The 22,927-nt window shown below is 45.8% G+C and overlaps 1 protein-coding gene across 6 annotated transcripts in view; it reads right to left on the bottom strand.

Annotated features, from left to right (window-relative positions):
- Positions 1 to 22,927, bottom strand: part of sipa1l1 (signal-induced proliferation-associated 1 like 1) — a 71,984-nt gene that overhangs the window by 12,595 nt on the left and 36,462 nt on the right. For all 6 annotated transcript variants that reach the window (XM_053613717.1, XM_053613711.1, XM_053613713.1 and 3 more), the window contains 11 exons: positions 19,265 to 21,028; positions 18,821 to 18,951; positions 15,129 to 15,317; positions 14,836 to 15,010; positions 13,691 to 13,794; positions 13,438 to 13,595; positions 7,478 to 8,057; positions 4,377 to 4,651; positions 3,106 to 3,396; positions 2,737 to 2,889; positions 2,419 to 2,537 (listed from right to left, as the gene is read on the bottom strand). In XM_053613717.1, coding sequence (XP_053469692.1) covers positions 2,419 to 2,537; positions 2,737 to 2,889; positions 3,106 to 3,396; positions 4,377 to 4,651; positions 7,478 to 8,057; positions 13,438 to 13,595; positions 13,691 to 13,794; positions 14,836 to 15,010; positions 15,129 to 15,317; positions 18,821 to 18,951; positions 19,265 to 20,804 — 3,715 coding nt within the window. In that variant the 5' untranslated portion in view covers positions 20,805 to 21,028. The remainder of the gene's footprint in view (positions 1 to 2,418; positions 2,538 to 2,736; positions 2,890 to 3,105; positions 3,397 to 4,376; positions 4,652 to 7,477; positions 8,058 to 13,437; positions 13,596 to 13,690; positions 13,795 to 14,835; positions 15,011 to 15,128; positions 15,318 to 18,820; positions 18,952 to 19,264; positions 21,029 to 22,927) is intronic.

Raw genomic sequence — 22,927 nt, 5'->3', positions numbered from 1 at the left:
CTTTCATTTGCAAACCCATCATAAACAGCACTTTCACTGAGAGTTCTGGTTGAATGCATGTCTGGAGCGGGTCAGGACGTCTGCGCTGGCCTTTCGTGACCTGAGCCGGCGTCCACGGACATGCGAGAGGGGAATAATTCTAGGCTGAGGCGAGCTGTCCAGCGCTCAGGCCACGGCGTCTGCGGAGCGGCCGGGCCGCGTGTGTTCAGTGTGGGTTGCACCCTGTTATTACTGGCACATTCTGAGAGGGAAACAAGGATATCTGAGGACGTTAAAAGGGGTCAAAGCAAGAACGGAACCACAAAAGCCACCCACACTCTCAGAAAGACATGCTGACAAAGAGAGAGAGGGAGAGAGAGAGAGAGAGAGACACACACACACACACACACACACACACAGCGGGTGAGTGATGTAAGGCAAAAGCAAAAATGCCAGAATGGGAGGATTCCTGTCAAAAGCCCAGGAGATGCGTCCGGGTCGTGATGTACAGGAACGAGAGAACGGGAAGAGGACTGCAGCGTCACTCACAGCAGAGTGCGACACTTTGTGCAAAGGAAAAAAGAAGAAAAGGGGCGTTACTACGGGAACACAAATGCCTGCTGACTAGCGGTGTAGCGACACGCAGCGCTCAGATTCGACGCGCTGGTCTCTCATTACACTGAGGGGAAAAAAGGAGCATGAGGTCGGTCAGATCTAAGAGTGACTTTTAAGAGAGGAAAAAAAAAAAAAACGTTTATCAAAACATTTCATTGCTTATTTAATGAAACAAGTTTCGAATTCCGCTAACGTTTCAATTACGCAGAGTTAACGCCATCGGTCACGTGATCCGAACACGTTATGAAATCTCATGATGTCGGCGCTGACCTGAAGAAAGGAGCGGGGTATTAAATCGCGTGTGGTACACGATCGGAACGCCGCCGACCCTGGGTTCGATCCTCGGCTCGGCTGAGAGCGCAGGCTTCGCTTTTATTCAGGGCTTTGAAGTGACACGATCGAATCACGCTGGACGAACGAAAAAGGAAAAGGAGCGAACGTAACTCCATTCAGTTACTCACAGGGAACCGATATACACATCTGAACCGTTCACCGATCACGGGGTGTCTTCAGGCTCACGATTACACACGGCTAAGCGTGGGGCTTTTCCCCATTCCGTCATTCACGCAGCTCTCTACGGCCCCGCCTGTGTTTTTGAATTGGAATTTGACCGTCCTTAAAGAGAACGCAACGACTATCCTAATTCCCTTCAGCGCGATACAGACGATAACGTCTAACGTTTCACTCGGGATAGCATTGCAAAAAAATAATCCACACCCTCCGACCAATTAGAATAGAGAATTCAACAGCGCTGTGGTATAACGTGATCAGATTTATTATTATTATTATTATTATTATTATTATTATTATACAGTATATCGCCCCAAAGCCAAAGTCCAGCTATTTTCTCCTCCTGCTTGACTCGGAAGAAAAACATGACCTGCTGTGTGTGTTTCGATGTGTCAGGGTGTGTGTGTGTGTGTGTGTGCGCGCGCGAGAGTGAGTGTATGAATGAGTGAGTGAGAACGAGAGATAACGAGTGCCTGGCATACACATGCACTGTCAAACACAAGTACAGGGCAACAACAGGAGGCTCGTGTCAGGGCCAGCTGGAGAGAAGGCACACACAAACACCATGTCCGTGTCTCTGCGTGTGTGTGTGTGTGTGTGTCCTGGCTTCCACACACACACACGCACACCTGTTCTGTGTAAAAGTAACGCACTATGAGTCGAATCGAACTCTACAGCCGGAAGTGGAGTTTTGTTTTGAAGGTCAGAAGATACTTCGGTTCCACTTCAATTACTGCAATTAGTTCACGAAACAATGAGGAGCTGGTCGTCAAAAGCGCTGAACTGTGCTTGAGGAAATAATGCAGGCTCTCTGCTCGGAGACACTCCATGGAGACCGATCGCTAGCATGCAATTTCCTTTTCAGATGGTGTTCCTGAGGAGTGGCACAAACGTCTCCACACACACACACACACACACACGCGGAGCTGAGGGAGGCTGACAAGCACTGTTCCAGCACCAACTAGTGGTGGGGCGATATTACTAAAACATCATATCATGATTCTCTAGAAGAGAAGACTTTTCTAAGATACACGATATACTGAGGGGGAAACAAGACCCCCTGCATGATAGTTTATTTACAGTCTATAAAAATAAAGTGCTTTTTCTAATGTAAAAAAAAATTCCATAAATCCCAGAATGCAATGCAGCTATAGGAACTCGGCTAGCTGGAGGTCTACGAGAGCCGACGCTCAGATGAGGAGGTGAGAGTGCTGGACTAAAGCGCCGCTGCAACACTCTCTAAAATCCTACAGCACACTATAATCAGAAAGTCGTTGAACGGCATTGTGGGTAATTCCTGACTGCCGAGCTGACCTGCTGCTGCGGCTCTCTCAGAGTCGTCCACTCGGGGCCAGCTGGGGGCGGATTTTCCGCTGGAGTCTCCCATCATCTGTCGCTCCGGCGGGAGAGGGGAGTGTCTGTTTGGCACAAATCTGAAACACACACACACACACACACGATGGAGCTCACACTAAGGTTTATAACAAAGCACGGGCGTATTTTCTGTGAATGAAAAGGCGACGGGTATGCGAGGACCCAAAACACACAGGAGCGTGAGGGGAAAAGGGAGAAAAACAAACAGAGATGGAGGGAGAGAAACAGGGAGGTGCTGGAGGTCAGAGAGCCTCTCACCCCTCAGGCATGGACTTCTGCCTCCAGTGGGCCGAGCTGCCCGAGCCGGTCTCACTGGAGCAGGACAGGTTGCTGGGGGAGCTGCGGGTGTGAGTGGGTCGAGCCATCGCCATGGAGGAAGCCAGCGCGTAGTTCTCCGAGCTGGGAGACATCCTGAGAAAGGAATAAAATAAAACACAGAGAGAAAGGGGAAGAGAAAAAAAAGGAGGAGGAGGAGGAGGAGGAGGGGGAGGGGGAGGAGAGACATAAACAAAGGGTATGTCAAAAAAGGACGCAACAAAAAAAAAAAAATTTCTAATAAAAACATCCAAAGCAGGGAGAACGCGAGCCGACACCCAAGACAAGGATTCCGTCTGTGATCAAACAGACCTTTTGGGGTCGAGAGGTCGGCCGTCGCTGGAGACGCTGCGTGGGATGGCCGTCGCTCTCTCCGGTCTCTCGGCGGACAGCGTCTTGCCCATGCTAGCCCCGAGGCTGACGGCGCGGTTGGGAGTCCCGGTGTGACTCTGAGGCGAGGCAGAGAGGGACTGCTGCGGGCTGGAGGACGTGCGCTGCCACTTGTTGTTGTTGCTGCGGAACGGGAACTTGTACTCGAACGAACCGCTCTCATTGCTTCCCTTATACTCAGCCACTGGCATCCGGTACAGCTCCGAACAGCCCCTACACACACACCCCCAGAAGAGCTATTTAGCTAGGTGACGTATGCAACACGCTCGATAGCGTGATTAATCAGAAAGGAAAGCCAGTTTAGCCAGTGGAGTAACAAAGTGTAAAGGAATGAATAAATCACTGATAGGGCTGGGCTAGGAGACAAAAATATCACATCACCATACTTGAAATCATTTCTACGATGCACGCTGCACATCACGAAATATATATTACATAATTTAGCTTAAAAAAAACTCTGCAATACGGCAGTAAAATAAACAAAAACTGTTATACTGAATTTGATGAAGCTTTTTTTTTTCTTAAAATGTCTCCAAAAACAAATACATATATATTTATTAAGTACGTCACATACGGGAACCGCTCAGTAGCATTTTTATTAAAAAAAACACCACCATACCAACGATATCTCAGAAAAGTGTGAGATTTATCATGATACTAATATTATATCGATATATATCCCCCAGCCCTAATCACTGACATGATAGATAGATTTTTTTTTACATAAATATCTTAAACTCCGTTAAAATCGTGGCAGCTGATGAATAAATGAATATCATTATAGGTAAAAAAAAATGTACAATAATAAACAATTAAATAATTAATACAAAATGAAGGAGAAAGGGAAAAGTGTTGGGAGAAATTGTTTTTAAAAATTATTTGATTGAATCAGGATAAGCAAGAATTATTTTGAATTATTAATAAAAATGATTAATATAATATAATAATGAATTTCATTAACAGCACCTTTTGTACATCACTGAAAAAGAAACAAACAAAAAAAAAACGAAGACTAGCAGGAAAAGTGTTGGGAGAAAAGATACATTTTAATTATGTTATTCAATAATTAAGGGGGGGGGGTTAGCTCTTCAATCGCAAATCCAAAATGTCTTCTAATAAATCATACATGCTCACTACACAGAGCGTTAACAGAACGAAGCCTGAGTGGGGCGCGGTCTCGTCGTGGTGCGTACCTGCGGGGCGTGGCGTCCTCGTGAGGAGGTATGATGACCACCTTCACGGTGACCGAGGTGCGCAGGAGATCGATCATCTGCTCGTGCGAGAGCGTCGCCACGGCAACCTTGCAGATCTCCACCAGTCGGCTGCCCTGCCGCAGCCCGGCCTGCCAGGCGTAACCGTACGGCTCCACCTCGGCCACGATGCCCTCGTAGTTGACGTGGAAGCCCAGCTGGCCCAGCCCGTTTCTGCGTAGCGTCATCTCCGACGTCTCGCAGCCTTTGGTCAGAAACTGGAAGGAGCGAAACGCCAACACGGACCATGTTTACATCAGTCATGTGAGGAACGTCGTGATCACACTTTGACTAGAACTTACACTGCAGTTTTACTATGTAGAAATTAAAATCAATCAACTATTCAAAATAAAATCCTACCAAGAACTTAAATAAAAATAAACACTAAACACAGAAAATGTACCATTGTTTAGTTATTCATTAATCCCCCGACCCTGATTACAGCCCCAGGTCCAGCTGAAGGCAAACAGCCCCAAAGTACGATGCTGCCACCACCGTGCTTCTCCATGGGGATGGTGTTCTTTTGGTATTATGCCCAAAAAGTTCTACTTTGGTCTCATCAGACCATAGCACATTATTCCACATGGTTTTGGAAAATGAATGCATTTTAAATGTATTTTTTGGTTAAAAGGCTTCCGTCTCGCCCCCTACCCCAAAGCCCGGAGATATGAAGAATTCGGGACAGGTTGCCATCACATGTAGGGAGCAACCAGTACTTTCCAGAAATTATTTCCCACAATTCTTTTAACGTTGCTGTAGGCCTCTCTGCAGCCTCCCGGACCAGTTTCCTCCTGATCTTCTCATCAGTATTAGAAGGACGTCCTGTTGTCAGTAGCGTCACCGTCGTGCCATATTTTCTCCACGTGTTAATTATTATCTTTACAGTGTTCTATGGTATATCCAATGCCTCGGAAATTTATTGTAACCCTCTCCCGCCTGATATTTTTCAACAGCGAGTTCCCGTACCTGCTTCGTAAGCTCTTTGTGGCCCGTGGGGGTAATCAGTCACTGTAATTGATGACGGGTGTACACTAACTAGTATTTAACAAGAGTTTGAATGTGACTGGTTGATTCTGAACATTACCACGTCCCCAATTATAAAAGGGTGTGAACATTGATGCAAGCTGGGTATTGTACTTTTTATTTTTTTTAATTCCCCTAAAATGATGCTTATTGTTTTTCACTTTAATTAACAGGTTAAAATTTCTGTTTCGTTTCATTCTTATTTTTGACCAATCTGGAATCAGGTGATTTTATCTTAACGATTTAAAACTGTTAAATGTTACAAGTATTACAGCAAAAAAAAGTACCGTATGGTATAAATGTATTTTCTGTAGACATTTGTAGACAACTAAATGATTAAATATTATCTAAAGAATGATCTAATTACAAACGTAATACGTTTTTCTAACATCTTTATTTATTGGTTTAATTTGTTTTCCTGAGTTTGTTACTAATCCGTTTAAACATCGTGATACGTATCGGGTATCGTAGAAATATCTTAAAATATCGTGATACGATATTTTTGTCACATTGCCCAATTCTACTACAGATTACCGACCCCCAACGGCCCCCCCAAAAAAAACAAATAGTCATAAATGTCTGTAAAATCCAGATGTGTTATTTCTCCCGGTATCATTTTTAAACAGATTTTAAATAGGAATAATGACGATGGTGATGATATTCCGGTCGTCTCTGAAAGCCGAGTTAAACCCTGAGGTTTCTGAGCGTGTGGAGAAGCAGCGACGGAAGAGCGCTGAACATTCGGTTCGCCGACTAGTTCCCATGGCAACAGCTCTTGCACTCGCAGAGTGACATCACGGGCAGGTGGCCAAAACAAAAGTACATTCCAGCCTCCGCATATTTCTGCATGAGGACCGAGTCCTCGTTAACGTGAGCACAAAGGAGACTTGTACGGAATACAACGGGCCGACGCGGACCGATTCACCGCTCACCTCGCTCCGAGGACGGGCTTAAAGCATCGTCTCGACGTCGCAACATATCGACGCGTGAGCAATTAGGTGTGTTTCAGGAGCGCAAAAACCCTGGACGAAGAAGCGCTACACACTCTCCAGGACTTTAATCCAGCTCGTAATATCAAGATTTCTCCAATAAGCTAATCTACTGCTTTGCTAAACCGTGTTTATGAAGTACATAAGGAGTGATGCCCTCCGTGCAGTGCTGTTATCATAAAATAATCAGTTACCACCATGAAGTGGATTAGATTCCTAGAACAGCACGCCCCGAAGCGTTTTATTCCTCTTACGCCACAGCAATTTTCCAACACTAGCCACTATTTATTCCTTAAAGCCATGCCGATTTTAGTTCCATGTATGGTTAGTTCCTATAGCAGCCATCAACAGTCGTTCCCTCACCAGCCTATCTCCCCCCCGCTCTCTATACACACTCTCTCTCTCCATTCTCTCCAAGTTAATAAGACAAAAAAAAAAACACAACTTGTCGAACCGTAAAGCGTAAACTCTTCTGTCCTGAAGACTTTCCTGTAGTAGAAAACTTCAAATGAATAAGCTGTTGCTATAGAAACGATAACTACAATAATGTAGAAGGAGAACATCAATGCTGTTTAAATCTAATCGGCATTAACTGTAAGAGCGGAGATTTCAACTGCACTGTGGTGGTGTAAAAAATATTTAAAAAGTGAATAAAGGTTATAATAATAATAATAATAATAATAATAATAATAATATCCTGCTTAGAAAACAATTTTTCCAAATCTTAAGTCTTGGTTTAGATTCTGCTTTTTAGTCGTCAAAACATTAACAAACATCTGTGTGTGTAACTTTTTATTCGGCTGATTTTAATGTGTCATAATTTAATTTTATTACATTTCATTTCCATCAGTCTAAACGCGCATTGTTGTTTAAAATTCTGTAAAAGTAAACATTGCTGGCAGGAGAACGTTCACAAGCCCACTCGGTCCCCTGCTTACCAGCCGAGAAGTCCAGAACAGAGTTTCCCAATCAAGACACAATACAAACAAAAGCGCGGCGCGATCGGCGTCGTGTCACGGCCCGGTCGCTCACCTCCAGACGTTTCACGACTTCCCTGAAGTCCTCGGTGTTGTTGTTGACCGAGCGCAGCGAGACGCTCTCTCCACGCTCGTAGAAGATCTTCATGGAGGCGGGGCTTCCCAGCGTCCAGCCGATGACGTCGCGTACGGCGCAGTTGAACACCACAGCCTTGGCGTCTGGATCCACCAGGATGAGGAAGTCGTTGGAGATGGCGAGCAGGGCTTCGAGTTCTCCTCCGGCGCTGTGGTCCTCCGTATACACGGCCCAGGTGATGGACCCGGGGCTGCGGAGCTCCGCCCCCGAGTACGGCCGGCTTTTCTCCTTGCGCTTGTGCGCCAGAGAGATGAAGGGGAACTTCCCCGAGGGGTCGATGGGCGTGCTGGTGACGTGGCGCTCGGCCAGGTCCCTCAGGTACTCGTGGCGCGTGCGTGTCGCCATGGCGCGGAACTTGTCTGACTTGTGCGCGGCGTTTTCCGCGTTGATCAACTTGGTCAACAGGAAGTCCCGGAAGACGGAGGATTTGGGGAACTTCACGTCCTCGGGGATGGGCGGTCCGAAAGCGGGGACGTCTCTGGAACGGGCCACAGCGACGCTGCGTTAAATAAATAAATAAATAAATAAATAAATAAATAGAGAGAGAGAGAGAGAGAGAAATGTGAGACAGAAAAGACGAGTGGGCGAAGGAATTTTAAACAATCTAATACACAACAGAAAGAAGATAAAGTGAGCAGAGATGAACAAGATAATTGCTAAAAATCTCCAAAACAGCGCTGAAGGGTTTCATGTTTATGGATGAGCCGAACTTTTCCCCGAGTAGAGGAAATGATCATCACTGTTTGAAATAAGTCATGGGAGTAATACATTTCTACCTCTCTGGTGTTCTGCCTTTCAACTTCACAAAAATAAACAACTTCAGTTCGGAGCGGTTTCTAATTAGACGAGTCTGCCATCAAAAGGCAAGGTCAAACCCGTGTAAACGATACCCGACGGAAAGAATTTCTGCGTTTCTAATCGGAAACCGTTGGAAAAAGAAAGCGCTGCTTCTTTCACTGCACTTGTTCCGATTTGTGGGAGTAATCTCCGAGAGGCTTGGCCAAGTTCACAGGGGGAGGGAAAGAAAAAAAAAAAAAAAAACCCACATCTCTGGCTGAATTTTGGTATTTTGTGTTCTGCCTGTGAAAATCCTCCCACTCCTGCAGCTCTCTCCTTCCCCCCACCCAACCCTTCTTCTTTTCCTTTCATTAAGCCTCTGGAATGGACATCTAAAGCTTCCTGTTCTGTCTGGTATGCGTGGAACTCGCGAGCGGTTTGGCCAGGCGGAGTTGTAAGGAGCTGAAGTGAAGCTCTCGGTACTCAGTACAATGACGGAGTCAGGAAAGAAGGGAAAGGAGGTAAAGCACAGATTAGAAACAGGATATATACAGAGAGAGAGAGTCACACAGTAAACAAACAAAAAAAAAAACCCAAAACTTACCCTGAATAAACACAGACACAAAGGAAAAGGAATGAACACTGTATCTTCCTGTACTGTAGATATACAGCTGACTACAAAAGGCTGCGTATCCCTCCCTCTAAATACTGAAATATTAACTCGATGAGTTTAGTTAGCGTTTCTATAGTAACAGACCATTCACAGGGACTGGTCTGATGGACATAGTTTTCTGTAATGAGATATTCATTTAACATTTATGGAAGGAGTCTCCAGTGCCAGTAATTTTTCAGGACAGACAGGTTTACTCTTTGTGGTTTCTTGGTAACATGACAAGCTGCACGTTATTAAAATAAAAATAAAAAATTGTATTAACTTTAAGAGTGAGAAAGAAAGAGACTGGTGAGGGAAAAATATTTTTTTTTTTATAGATGCTATAACATAAGTGACGTTTCAGAACATTAAACGTAACTATGAACTGAAACTATGGCGTGTCGTACATATAATTTAAATAAATATATGAACTGGAATCACTGGCGAACTGCTGTGGTGTAAAATGAATAAAACACTCTGGGATGCACCTTCATGGAAAAATATTTCAGTTGGATTGTATTTTTTATTTTCCACAAATTCAACTGGAAAACGCAAATTATAATGATTTCATGATTCAACCCCCTGGTGCCAGAGGTTTCCATGCCAGAACTCCAAGACGTTCACCGCTACTGACCCAAAAGCACAAGAAAAGTCGTGCAAAATCATATAAATAATCCACAGAAGTCTAGGGATTCTGTTCTGTGGAGCGATGAAACAAAACAGGAACTTTTCAGCACGATGGATCAGCGGTATGTCTGGAGGAAGAAGAATGAAGAAAGAACACTCTGTCCACAGTCCAGCATGGTGGTGGCTCGGTGATGCTCTGCGGATGATCTGCATCCTCTGGCACTGGAAACCTGCAGCGTGTGAAAGGTGAGATGGAGTCATTGAAGTATGAGGAAATCCTAGGAGAAAACTTCATGCCGTCTGTGAGGAAGATGAAGCTTGGTCGTCATCTGACCTTCCAACAGGACAACGATCCCAAGCATACCTCAAATTCCACCAAGGCTTGGTTGCAGAAGTCGTCCTGGAAGATTCTACAGTGCCATCACAGTCACCTCTGGTGGGATTTGAAGAAGGCGGTTGCAGCATGCAAACCCAAGAATATTAATGAACTGGAGGCCATTGCTCATGAGGAACGGGAGAAGATTCCTCAGGAACGCTGCCAGAAGATCTGCATCTCGTTTACAGCAGGTCATAACAGCAAAAGGAGCTCTACTAAGTACTAAAGACGCTCGCCATGAAGGGGGTGAATAATTTTGAGACTGGAGAAATCATAAGTTGCATTTTCAGTTGAATTTGGGGAAACCACTTGAAGCAGTCGTCATGTTGAACAATTTCAATCGCTTTTGTTCGATTTGTTCATCGCAAACAGCTGAAAGTCTGTACATTTTAACAATAAACCTGATTTGCACTGGAGGGTGAATAACTTTGACTGCAACTGTAAAACATGGACGCGAGTTGAGATCAGAAGTCCTACAACGCGCACTGTGACCGTTTAATGACCAAACATGGACGACGAGAAAGTTCTCCAATACGCCGCTATAAAATTTCATTGAAATTTCCTAGGAATACCGAAGCTGAAGTCATGAGCTCTGAATAATGTCGATAAAGATGTTTATCGGGTCATGAAGTCGAGCAGATTATTGACCAGAAGTTAAAAATGGATGATTTCCAACACAAACCGTAATCGCTGGAACACGATGTCCGGAAGCGTGTTTAGGCGTAGAGAACGATAGTCACCACCCGCGTTCTGAAGGTCAAGTAAAACACAGCGCACATTCCACGCAAATAAAATCCACTCCCCGAGCTGCGGAGTCGACTGAAAGGCCAGTGACTCACGGTGATCGGGCTGCTTTATTGTTCCTGTCTGACCCCTATAGCTTAGGTACAGCAAGGCTCACTGGATTACACATGTGCACTATAAATACACAGCGTGTGGGCTGCTTTCGTCCACGACACACTGCCTACACGGAGGCCAGCTTAAAAAGTCTGTGTGCGTATAGAAAGTTCACAGACTGAAAAAGATTGCGGTATGTTCAGAACAAAAGCAGATAGGTCAGCGACAGACTGTCTCATTAACCAACCTGGAAGTTTTCTTTCCGTTCTTAAACACGTTTCCATGTGCCTCTGATTAAAAGTCGACGAGCCTTTAGACTGCAACGTTCTAGGAGCATCAGAGCATCTAAAGACAGGCCTTAAAACAGCAGGTATGCACTTAAAACACGTTTACCGCCGCAATAAACACCTCGTATTGCTGCGTTCGAGTCACAGAACCGCAACAGAGACTGATGATGAGAGCAAAGCTGTACGTACCGCGGCGAAAATAAGTGTGTGTGTGTGTGTGGGGGGGGCACTGACGAACGTCCATCTGTCTCTTTCCATCAGTCTGCATGTGTCCCTGTGTGTCTGTCCGAGTCCGTCCCTGTCTCTCCGTCCGAGTCCGTCCCTGTCTGTATCTGTCCGTCTGAGTCCGTCCCTTTGTAACCGTCAGAGTCCGTCTCTGTCCAACCGTCTCTGTCCAACCGTCCGAGTCTCAGTCCGTCTGCCCAGCTATACTTGTCTGTTTGTCTCTCTGCATTGTCTCTGTCTGTATACGTCTGTCTGTCTACTTCCATGCATGTCCATCTCAGTCTCTGCGTCTCTATATCTTAGTCTATCTGAATCTGTCACTTTGTCCACCCTGTCCAGCTGTCAAGGTCCTTCTCGGTCTGTCCATCTACAGTTGTCTTTTATTGTATCCATGTCCATCTCGTTCTGTCCGTTTACATCGGTCCCCTTCAGTCTGTCTACGTCTGTTCCAGGCAGTCTGTCTACGTCCGTCAATTTTAGTCTGTCTACCCCTGACTACCCAACAACCCCGCATCTGTGTACGTGTCCATCGGTCTGTCTACGTCCATCCCGGTCAGCCCGTCTACGTCCATCCAGAGCCGTCCTGGTCGGCCTGTCAATGTCCATGTCTGTTCCAATCAGTCTGTCGATTTCTGTCTTGGTCAGTCTGTCTGCCTCCGTCCCCACCAGTCTGTCCAAGTCTGCCATTTCCGTCCATCCGTCTATTATCCATCTGTTCATTTTCCCTAGAACTCTTTTCGATATAGATGTCTGTACCTTCCCAATACAATCACTGCACTTTGTGTTAACCCACGAGTCCACTTCTGCAAATGCCACCACACACACACACAAAACACGCACACACACGACACTGAGGCAAAGCAGAGAGAGAAAAGGTCTGTGTCATCCATCTTCCTAGCTTCTGGCTTTATGTGCTCTCTAATTCATATTCTCTCAAACTAGCAACACTGAGTGATTCTGACAAATAACAGAGAGCTCTACCATGTCACGGTCACCGAGAGTGACCTCAAGTCATCACCCCCATAAAGAGAACATAATTAAACAACGTTCGGTATACCCCATACACACACACAAACAATGAAATAGAAGGAGTCTGCAGTAGAGCTGTCATGGGAAATAACACACTGAGCAGAAGGGAAGGCTCAGTTGAGGAAACCTGGCACACACAAACACACAAAAAGGACTGATCATGACCTCCTTATAAATAAACACACTGTGCTCTCAAACAGCACCTGCACATCTGAGAGAGTTTTACATAACCCATAAGTATGCGCACATGGGAATCAAGGGAACGGAGACAAAAACGTGGAGAGGAAAAAAAGAAAAAAAAGACAGATCAGTGACACTGACTGCATTATCAGCGTGGAAGAAGAGCTTGGATTAACACTGCTTCTTTCTCCGATCGGCCTGATGTTCGAGTACGTTCACATACACAGCGTTTGTGTTCTCAATCACACTCGGGTCCGAGGGCGTCTGAGCGGGAAGGTGTCCTCCCACGTCCGAGTGAAGCCAAAGCGATTCGACTCCGAATCGACTCGACTGCAGGGAGTGAATCAAACAGGCGGTGTGTTCTGGGGGACTTGCGAGATTGTTTTTCATAGATGCGAGCACCAAAGGATATTTTTCAGCCCTACACGCCCCTCGTCCAGCATTTTTTTTGTTTTGATTTGGGTTCGTTTGATCGTACACGTTGTGAAACTCAATCAAACCAAACGGTAAATGAACCAAAAGAATCAATCAATCTCGCTCCGATTTGATTCTGACTCAGCAGGCGGACGAATAGTTGCGAAAGTGCTCATTGATGATGAAAGGTGTTTAAATATTTATCAGTGCTGTATCGCGAGTGCAAAAATACAGAAACAGTACAACGTGGACTTTAACAGCACAAACACTTTTTTTTAAAAAACCTTGTAGTTTGTATATATTACACATTGTGCAACAATGACACAATCGGCAATAAGCAGCGCTCTTAGCCCCACCCACTAATATGTTTATACCGATCTCAAGTAGAAACCAAACACCAATACAACTAGAATGTCTTCTCTTTTCTTTAAAGCACAGTTTAAGTCGGAGCATCCTGTCCGCACTGGATGCTCACCTGTAGCAGGTGTTCTCCGAGCATGGGTTGTGCACCTGCACCACCACGAAGACGTGCTGGAAGTGCGAGCGGATGTTCTTGGGGCTGAAGGCCTTGGCTCCGGGCTCCTGGAACACGATGGTGACGATGTCGTTCCCGATGTGGCGCTTCCTGAGCAGCTGCAGGTGAGGAAGCACAGACGTGAGTTCCGGCACCGCGGGGGATCGGGAGTGCTTTTCTGTTTTGTTTTTAAAACACCGGGCTCCCGACTTACCTGCTGCTTGTTGTTGGGGGTGTAGGGAAGCATGGTGGACACGTGGAACATTATTTCGTAGTCTTTATAAGTGGTGTATAAGGAGTGAGTGCCAGTCGAGTCAGCTGCAAGACAAGACACGTTACGGCGTCAGCTCAGTTTTGTACAGTAATTACGTCTTAATGAATTCATTCAGAGCTCAGCACCACCTTTCTTTTACTGTCTGATTAATATCTCAGATATACAGAGTCAATATCGTCCATTAAGAGGCACTAATAACCAGACACTAAAGCTCTATTTGGATAGAGTCGGTAGAGTTGAAGTATCGTGTGTGCGGCTGGTCTGTAACCTTTGACCTACTATAACGGACACTCCGAGGAAGCATGCGCTCTCTTCTCTTTCCTGTCGTCTCCCAACAAAACCGAGTTCAAACCGCGATACGTTCTAATAAAGTTAGCGTAAAGCCTACACTAGCATCTCAAATGCACCCGTCCGTTGATGTAATTCATCCAGCGGTCTCTTAGCTCGCGTGATCGGTCATCCATTATAGTTTTAGTCTGGTTACTGTAGCGACGTGCAGACAAAACCGCTACTAGCACCGTTCTTGCTTTGTGTTAAGTCTAATTAGATGTGAATGAGTAAATAAATAAGAAGGACTATATGAACGGTATGGATTTAAGCATCGTGTCTGTATTATCGTCGGATCTCGCCGTTATCTCGCTGCAGCAGGGAACTACAACACTAACCTGCATGTTGGGATTCTCACAATCCCACCGTTTTACAGAAACATGATCTCATAATCAGCAGGAGGCTTTATGGCCATGTGATCGTCCCAAATGTTGGAGCTGAACAGCCAGCGTCGGCTTAGCGAGAGCAACACGCGGGTGCAGGATTTGGCAGAGAGATGAAATCGTGTTTTATTCTCAATTCTGATTTTTTTTTTTCCATTTCCGGCTCCGTGCGTAAGTGAAGTTAGCTAATATTATTAGATATCCGTGTTAAAAAGAAAGACTAAAGAGCTAAAGATAAAGAGCAGTCTGATCACGGATTTAAAACGTGTGTAAATCGATGATATGGTTTCTGTCAGGACCTGCCTTCATAGGAAAATAATCATCAGAGTGATAAAAGCAGCTTCGACACACTACGACACGAGGCATCAGACTCACTCTTGGTGTCGAGCTGAGCGCGGTATTTGCTGAATCCTTTGAGGCGCACTCGTTCTCCGAGCAGCTGCAGGAAGTCCTCCAGCGCGGGACCGGCCGCCTCGTTGTTGTACATCTCCTCCTCGCTGCTCTGGCCAGCCAGACAGTACATCACCCCCACCTTCAGCTGGAAACTCAGCTACACACAGAAACACACACAGCATGAGAGCAGACAGAGCAGCTCCATCATCATCATCATCATCATCATCACTGTATCGGAGTACTCATTAATGTTCGTGTGGAACTGCACTGGGTACCCCTTGCTCATCCAGTTTCATCAGCTGTTCCGTGACTTTGGGCGTGTTGAGGGCGAGGCGGAGGCAGTGGGCGTTCAGTTCAGGGACGAGGTACTCCAGAACCTCCTTTAGGGGCAGGCCTCGAGCCAAACCGTGCTTAGACGTGGAGGGAACAGCATCCTCCAAAATGGAGCCTCGCAGAGTCATCAGCTGGGGGCAGAGAGTAAAGAAAGTGCAAAGACAAGAGAGTAACGAGTTTTTAAATAAATAAATAAACAAACAAACAAATAAATAAACGTGACATTTCAGTGGACAATTCCTCACGATCATATAGAGCTGTGGTTGGTTGGGCCTTCGTTATGACTGTTTTGGGGGCGGGGCTACGTCTGAGCTCAGTTATAGCGCATGTCTGCTAAACAGGCAACAAATGCAGACCAGTGCTGCGTCCCAATTTGTCCCAATCCGTCCTAATTAGTATCCCAGATTAGAATTAGCGCGTCCCAAACAGTAGTATGTTGAAACGAGTCTCCCAGAGGTACCCGGATAGTTTACTATTTCCGGTAGAGTTTCGAAGCGTGGATCCGTAGACACTTGCACGAGGGAGGGAGGAGTTTTGTGACCGTTCGCTTCTCCGAATTCAAGGACGCATTTGAGAGAGGCGTAAATGAAAAGTGAAAAAATAAAAATCAGGGGAACAGTAAATTAAATGATTTACTGTTAAATGTATAAATGCTATAAGGAATAACGAATGAAGAAAAGCTGAAATGAGACGAGGAGGTTGTTTAAGGTGACGGTCTGTGTAACTAGGCAACGACACTATCTTCCGTTACATGACGTGTCGGTATGTCTCGGTACTTGCGTACTCTATTCCTTCACAAAAAGAGTACATACTTTTAGTGCACAGACGCAGCACAGGACTATCTGTAACCTGGCCGAGCGCGTCTGTCAACTGACCATCGCATAACTACACGTGAAAGCAGGAGAAGTTTCCCTGGTCAACCTGTAATACTTCTAGAAATTCAAATTAATGTTCTTGAATGCTCTGTCTCGTAGAGTGAGATTAAGCATGAGACATGGCGGATAATACTTTCACTTAATGGCTGCCCGTGGGTGCCGATACTTTGTCACACTGTTCCTGAACCCAAAACTGGAATACGGTGGACTGCACTTGGCTTGTGGTGAGGAAGGACATAAAATGAAGCTAAAAATTATATGAATATATAATTATACGAATGAATCAGAAACATCACTAACATTTAAAACATTTCACGTTCGAACCGCAAACAAACCACAAAAAAATTTCTAGCTCCGCCCACATCCCAGTCTCATACCTAGGTAATAAGGGTACTCAATCAACAAGGGTACTTAAGTTCAGCATGGCTTGCTTTGTGGTGATGACAACGTGGAGGATTATGGGTAATTTGCCATTACAGCTGTAAGTAAATAAAGAATACACTTTTGGACCAATCATACACGACATGCAAATTAAAGAGGATGCATGATGAGGATGGTATAAGAGGATGATGACCTCCATTCAATTGCTATAGCGTTTATCCTTCAGGGTCGTGGAGAACCTGGAGCTTATCCCAGGGAGCATGGGGCACAGGGCGGGGTACACACTGGACGGGGTGCCAATCCATCGCAGAGAACCACATACACATTCATACACTTTTGCCATGCACGTCTTTGGCCTGGGGGAGGAAACCGGAGTACACGGAGGAAACCCCCGCAGCACGGGGGTTTAGAACATGCTAATCCACCATGCGCCCTCGCATGAAGACAATTTTCAGCTACTGAACCTGTATGCTTCACGTCGGTGATGAACATAACGTGGTTGTTACGGTAAGGTTCTATTTTGACCGGTTTGTCTGCTGGTAATTAAATTAAAGAGTGTACACGTACACCGATACGCGAACTCGAACCCCGCTCGCATCGACCGCTGTATATTGTGAGCTGGGAACAATCTCCACATCGCGTATTAACGTGTATTCACAGATCCTAGTATTTTTAACCATCATAAAGGTGCTCCAGGATTCAATGAGAACCTACAGATGTCGAGATCTACAGATGCAAGTTTACATCTTTCCTTTGCATTAGTCTATTCTTCTACACAGGGTAGCTTTAATGGTTTAAAGTGTTCAAGGTTACATTACAATGCTGGAAATGTTTCTTTAAAAAAAACCCTCCAACCTACCTGTGTGTCTGGAAATAGCAGCACAAAAAAAAAGGGCCATGAATCATGCCGGGATCAAAGCTATTAAGCTTCATCAGAGTGCATCTGAATCACAAGTAGCTTCTATAAATGAGACCAGAGTGCGACGTCTCCATCAGGAGGTCTGAGAGTTCTGCCTTCTCCTCTTTTATTTTTGATTGCAAGGACCTGATCTAGAGCAGCTGTCCAGATCTCGGTGTGATTAAGGGGGCAGTGGGCCAGTTAGGGCGCTGGCGTGATAAGCGCTGTGCTTTGGCAGCCGCTTAGCTGCGCTTCTGAGAGCGTTATATAAGATGGTGGTGGGCGTCAGAGCTGAATTCTCATCGCTGCTGCCTGCTGAAAAGCAGTAGTGTATAAAAATAAAATAAAAAAAAAACATTTAAATAAATAAATAAATCAAACACGTAGGCTTGTGCTCTGCATTTTGGTCTCCCAGCCAAATGAAAATGGGGGTTTTTGTATCAATGAAATTTTTTTTTCCATATAGACAGTGGAGGAATGTAAACATTTCAGTGCACTACAAAGAGATTTCGGTTTAAGCCCCGCCCCAAACACTCTGTTCAAGTGTAACCTTAAGCACCGGCGCCACATCATCAGATGGCACACGTACAAATCCTCGTCATTGTCGTTTGTGGTTTCAGAACTTTTGTCCATGTTAACGTTTTCCCACATTTCTCCTTCTACAGCACTCGATACGCAGCTCTTGATGTTATTCTTGAGGCGTTTGGCGTAACGATTTGAGACATACTATCACCACCTACTGGGCTGGCACGCCCAGCTTTTTCAAATAAGTATAAAATCATTTGTGAGGAGAAAAAGATATTGTTGATAACACGGTATGGATGGAGATATTTTCAAAAAAGAGCTGTTCACATGGACGGAGAGATTTTGGGGGGTTTGGTGCTGCTGCTGTTCGTGTGGTCAAAGATCATCTAAAAATGCTGATTGTGTGAACGGGAAAATTTTTTTGAAAATGGACGGATTAAGAAGTACATTTTCAAAATGATCCGTATACAGTAAAATCTCCGTACCCACGGTTTCATTTTCCTCGATTTCATTAAAAAAAAATTTATAGAAAATTTCAAAAAACGGTCCCGCCCCGGGACATTAAATCAACCCTTTGTCCGGCGTAGAAGAAGAACGAAGAAGAAGGGCGAGTACAGTACAATAAATATTTTAGAGCGAGAGAGAGTGAGAGAGATAACTTTATCATCATTAGGATGATTATTATTACTATAATTGTTCTATTCTATTAGTAGATATTGCTGTTAATGTCATATTGTGCCTAGTTTATAAATTAAACTTCATGAAAAGGTATGTACATTATATAGAATTCGTTACTATCCGCGGTTTCAGGCATCTGTCGGGGGGCTTGGAACCAATCCCCCGTGGATAGGGGGTCCTGAACTGTACTGATGGACGGAGCCCAAAAGACGTTACAAATACGGATTCAGAGAAATAAAAAGAAAAAAAAGAAAAAGTCTCTGTTGTGAACGCTTACCTCACTGGTTCTAAAGATGACCCTGTAATTGTACTGCGGCCCGTGCTCTTTATGATCGTCCAGCTTCTCTCGCCGAAGACTCACGGCGACCGGGCCGAGTGTCTCGTCCACTCCCAAATAGTTCCAGTGCTCTATAGGGTTAAGGTAAATAAATAAATAAACAGCAGAGCCACATTCTTTAACACTGTACACGTCACTCCAATATCACGGAAATGCCATTACTTTACAGTTTCAACATCTTCAAAATCCTTTGCTCATCACACAAATGTGTGTCACTGGTAGACATGCCCCCCTGTCCCCTGTGTTTAAGAGATGTGACGGGTAATAATGTGTTTAAGAGACTTACCTGATGCCATTCCAGGGGTAATAAGTGCTGAGAAAATCTATCAAGCTCAAATATTTGTTCCCTGACAGCGTGGCGAATAATGAAACCCACACACTCACCTCTTAAATAGAAGTACTTTCGGTAGTAATAGGCTCCCAAATCCACATGTTCCAAAATATTGTTCTTTCCCCTCTCATGGTGCATGCTCTTCCCATCTTTGGGAGCTTCCAGCACAGCCACCCCTGCGTTACTGAAATGCGTGTTGGGCGCCGCCTCACGGGACCCGTCTTCGTCCCTGGAAGAATTAGCCGATCCACTGCCAATGCTGCCCTGCTTGGAAGGGCTGATGTTCCTCTCACCTTCGCCCCCTATCTCGTTACGAAAGCAGGGGCAGCTGAGGACCAGATCGTTGCTTTTATCGTCACCGGGGTCCAGCGCTGGTCCGTCCTTGGCGTTGAGCTCTTCTTGGCTGCCGCAGGGAGAGCCATAGGCCCCGCTCTGGGTGGACGATAAGGAGGAGGAGGTGGAGGCCGACGCGGCAGCAGCGGCAGAGGCTCCGGTGGTGGTGTTCTTCCTTTTGGAGGAACTCTGTCGGTTTTGCACGGCTTCGTTCAGGTCAAACAGAATGCTCTGGACATCGTAATGGGCGAAACCCTTCTGACAGACCCAGGGCTTTGGAGGAGGACCTGTGTCCTCTGACTTCCCGTCTTCCGCGTCCGAACCTGCACGAGAGGAGTCGCCTTCTGCCTTCACGCTTCGTAACTTGCGGAATATGGACTCGCCTCCGGTTTCGGACTTGGAGCGTCTTTTCAGGTGCTTTTCCCTTTCCTTGAGGCGACTTGCGGGACTACCTCGTGGGGGTCCCAGGGGCCCGTCTGGCAGGTCGAGGGCGGTCTGCTTGTGTGCCACAGTAAGCAGTTCGCTTAATTTCTCAGGAGCAGGGCTTCGCTGATCGGGGTCATCGGTCTGGTAGGCTTTGAGCATGTCAAAGAAGCTCTCCCCGGACACGCCATGCTTGTCAATGGAGGAGGTACTGCCATACTCACGGTGCATTGGTGTCCAGCCAGAAAAGGACCAACCCTCGTTGCCATCTCCATCCAGCTCACTGATGGTAATATCGCTGTTGCTGCGCTGGCGAATGCGACGCATGCCCTTGCGTGGTGAACCCAAGTAACCGTCTGGGGATAGGAAGCGATTGTCTTTGCCCTTGCTATGGATCTTATTCTTTAGTGTATTCTGAATATTACGCAGCATGGACGAATCCTGTGGGCTTATCAAGTGGCCAAGCTTAGCAGAAAGGTTGCTCTGGGTGCTCCCAGAAGTAGTTGATGGTGAGTCGGTCTCCACTGTAATGTGCCAAACACCGCCTCCGCCTCCTCCACTGCCACTCCCACTGCTACCTCCACTCCCACTCCCACTCCCACCACTACCGCCGCCACCACCACCACCACCATCTTTCCTCGGAGGCCAGTCGGCGACCCGTGCCCGGACTCCCATCTTGGGAACTCCAGGTGTGCCTCCGGACAGGTGGGTGCTCTCACTGCGTGGAGGAGGCGCCCCTCCATTGGGCAAGCGCAGGCGGCGGGTGTAAAACTCATCCGTGGCAGGCACAGAGCCCCCCACAGAGCGCTCGGTCTGCGAACGCTTCAGGCTGGTCATAGTGAAGTCAAGAGACAGAGCTCAGCACTGGAGCATGTTTGCGGAATACTCGGAATCTCTGGAGATCATGCGCTGCCACTTAGCCAGGAGTCCAGGGACAACCAAGATGGCACAAAGTGATGTAGATCAAAGTCAGCAGTGGTCTCTTTCTAATGGAAGTCAAGCCGCGTGGCAACACGGCAAAATGATCAGTGGTCCTTCTCCATCAGTTCCGAGAGTGAATTCTGCAAAAAATAAATAAATAATAATAATGATAAAGAAGAAGAAAAAAAAAAGATTGCATGACACACATCATTAACAAGTAAAAGCAACAGAAAGACCACATCAGACCACATTAATGGATACTTCAAGTTATACTGCAAAGTTTACAGCTTGCAATAATGCTGCGTGTGGCTTACACAGCAGAGCAGTTCCAAGAAAACAAATCCTGGAAGGGAAAGGCTAATTATTCTTTAATCACTCTCCTATAATAATTAACGACCCACTTAGGGCTTGGGCATAATTCACCGTTACACTCTGTCGATATCATTAATGGCCTCAAGCCAAGCAGGAACACCTCTAGTTCACCAACCGCCAGAAGTCATGCACTGAGGCACGAGAACGGATTCGCACTTCCTGAAACGTTTGGTTTAATCTCATGGCTGCCTAAAGTGAATCAAAACCCCACGTACACCACAACGAGAAACTAATCAGCAAGCCCACGCAGAGATAAAAATATTTGTTAGTGTACAAAAAGCTCAAATGCTCAGGAAGGGCTCAGGGAACAGAACTTGCATTCGATTAAACCCCCCCCCACCCCCTACCCCACCCATTAGGATCCCTCACCTCGCTCTCCAAAAACCCCACCTCCAAAACAAACACACGTGAGAACATGTGGAAGCCAGAGAACAATGGAAGAGCCTTCCGAGTTGACGGATCAACAACCTTTGTTCTGATTGGTCGGATTTTGTTTGTGCACACTGTTTACAGATCCTGGGGAGCCACAGAGAAGCAAGTTTCTGCTCTGAGCAGATATTTTATAGATGTTTGTTGTTGAGTGAAGGAGAAACATATACCCATTGTTCTGACTTTTTAAAAAAAAAAAAAAATTTTTAAATCGCTGACTGCACCTTTAAACTAGCTCCGCTACTGAAGATCACACGAATGTAAAAAGGTACAGTGTTTGTGTTTCCCACAGCAGTAACACTTAGGAGCATTCAATTTAAGTGAAAATTGATGTTCCAGAACTTTCTGTACTTGTCCTTTAGGATTACAGGATAACCCTTTCTAGTAAACAATTACAATTTTTGATGACTCATCCCGTCGTATTATCGTCCGGTTAAATGCTCTCGACGTCGCACCCGTCACCGTCCGGTTCCGCTAACGCACAGTATCTCGTCGTGCGAGATATCCCCGTCAGAAATCCTCCACGGCTCAACAAAAGCGCCCGTTAAAATGTTCGCCGTTTCACTTTTAGTTCGTTCGCAAAGCTACCGTCGAGTCTGCTTAGACTTGGAGATGTGGCACTATTTACTGTCGTGTAAAAGCACTTCACTTCCTGTTTCAAGAAGAAATGCGTCCGGATACGGAACCGAATCGTGTCTCTCGAACCGTTTCACAGGGACCTCAAAACATCGGGTAATACATCTATTAACTATCTGGAAATTTATTTATTTATTTAAAAGAGCCCTTTGAGGAAATTTCGATACTAAAAATATTTCATTTTCACCATTCCCCGTTTTATTCTACTAAAACCGCCGTAGTGTGTTCAGCGTGGTGTGCTTTCATACTATGAAATGCGGCATGAAAGCACCACGAGTATTTCCCTCATGACACATTCAGGATCGGCTCCGAAATGTCAGTTTTCTTAGTTGCCTAGCAACCATCTGCCGAGTGTTTTCTGCCGTAGCGCGGCGATGCTAGCGGGTTAACCTTAATGAGCGAGATGGAGAGGAGAGAAAATCTAAAATAGAGACGGAGGAGGAAGAAAAGGAGGAGGAGGAGGAGGGAAAACGGAGTGACATAACTGCAGTGTGACTTCATTCACCTCCGGCTGAGCAGGACACGCGGCCCGACTCGACTCGCTGCCTCACATCAGCACTGGTAAACATACTGATCTGAAACTTTACTCAGCGGTCACAAGC

Source organism: Ictalurus furcatus, chromosome 25, assembly GCF_023375685.1.
Source record: "Ictalurus furcatus strain D&B chromosome 25, Billie_1.0, whole genome shotgun sequence".
NCBI lineage: Eukaryota > Metazoa > Chordata > Actinopteri > Siluriformes > Ictaluridae > Ictalurus > Ictalurus furcatus.
Note: the sequence above shows the minus strand (reverse complement) of the source record. Positions and strands in the feature narration are given on the sequence as shown.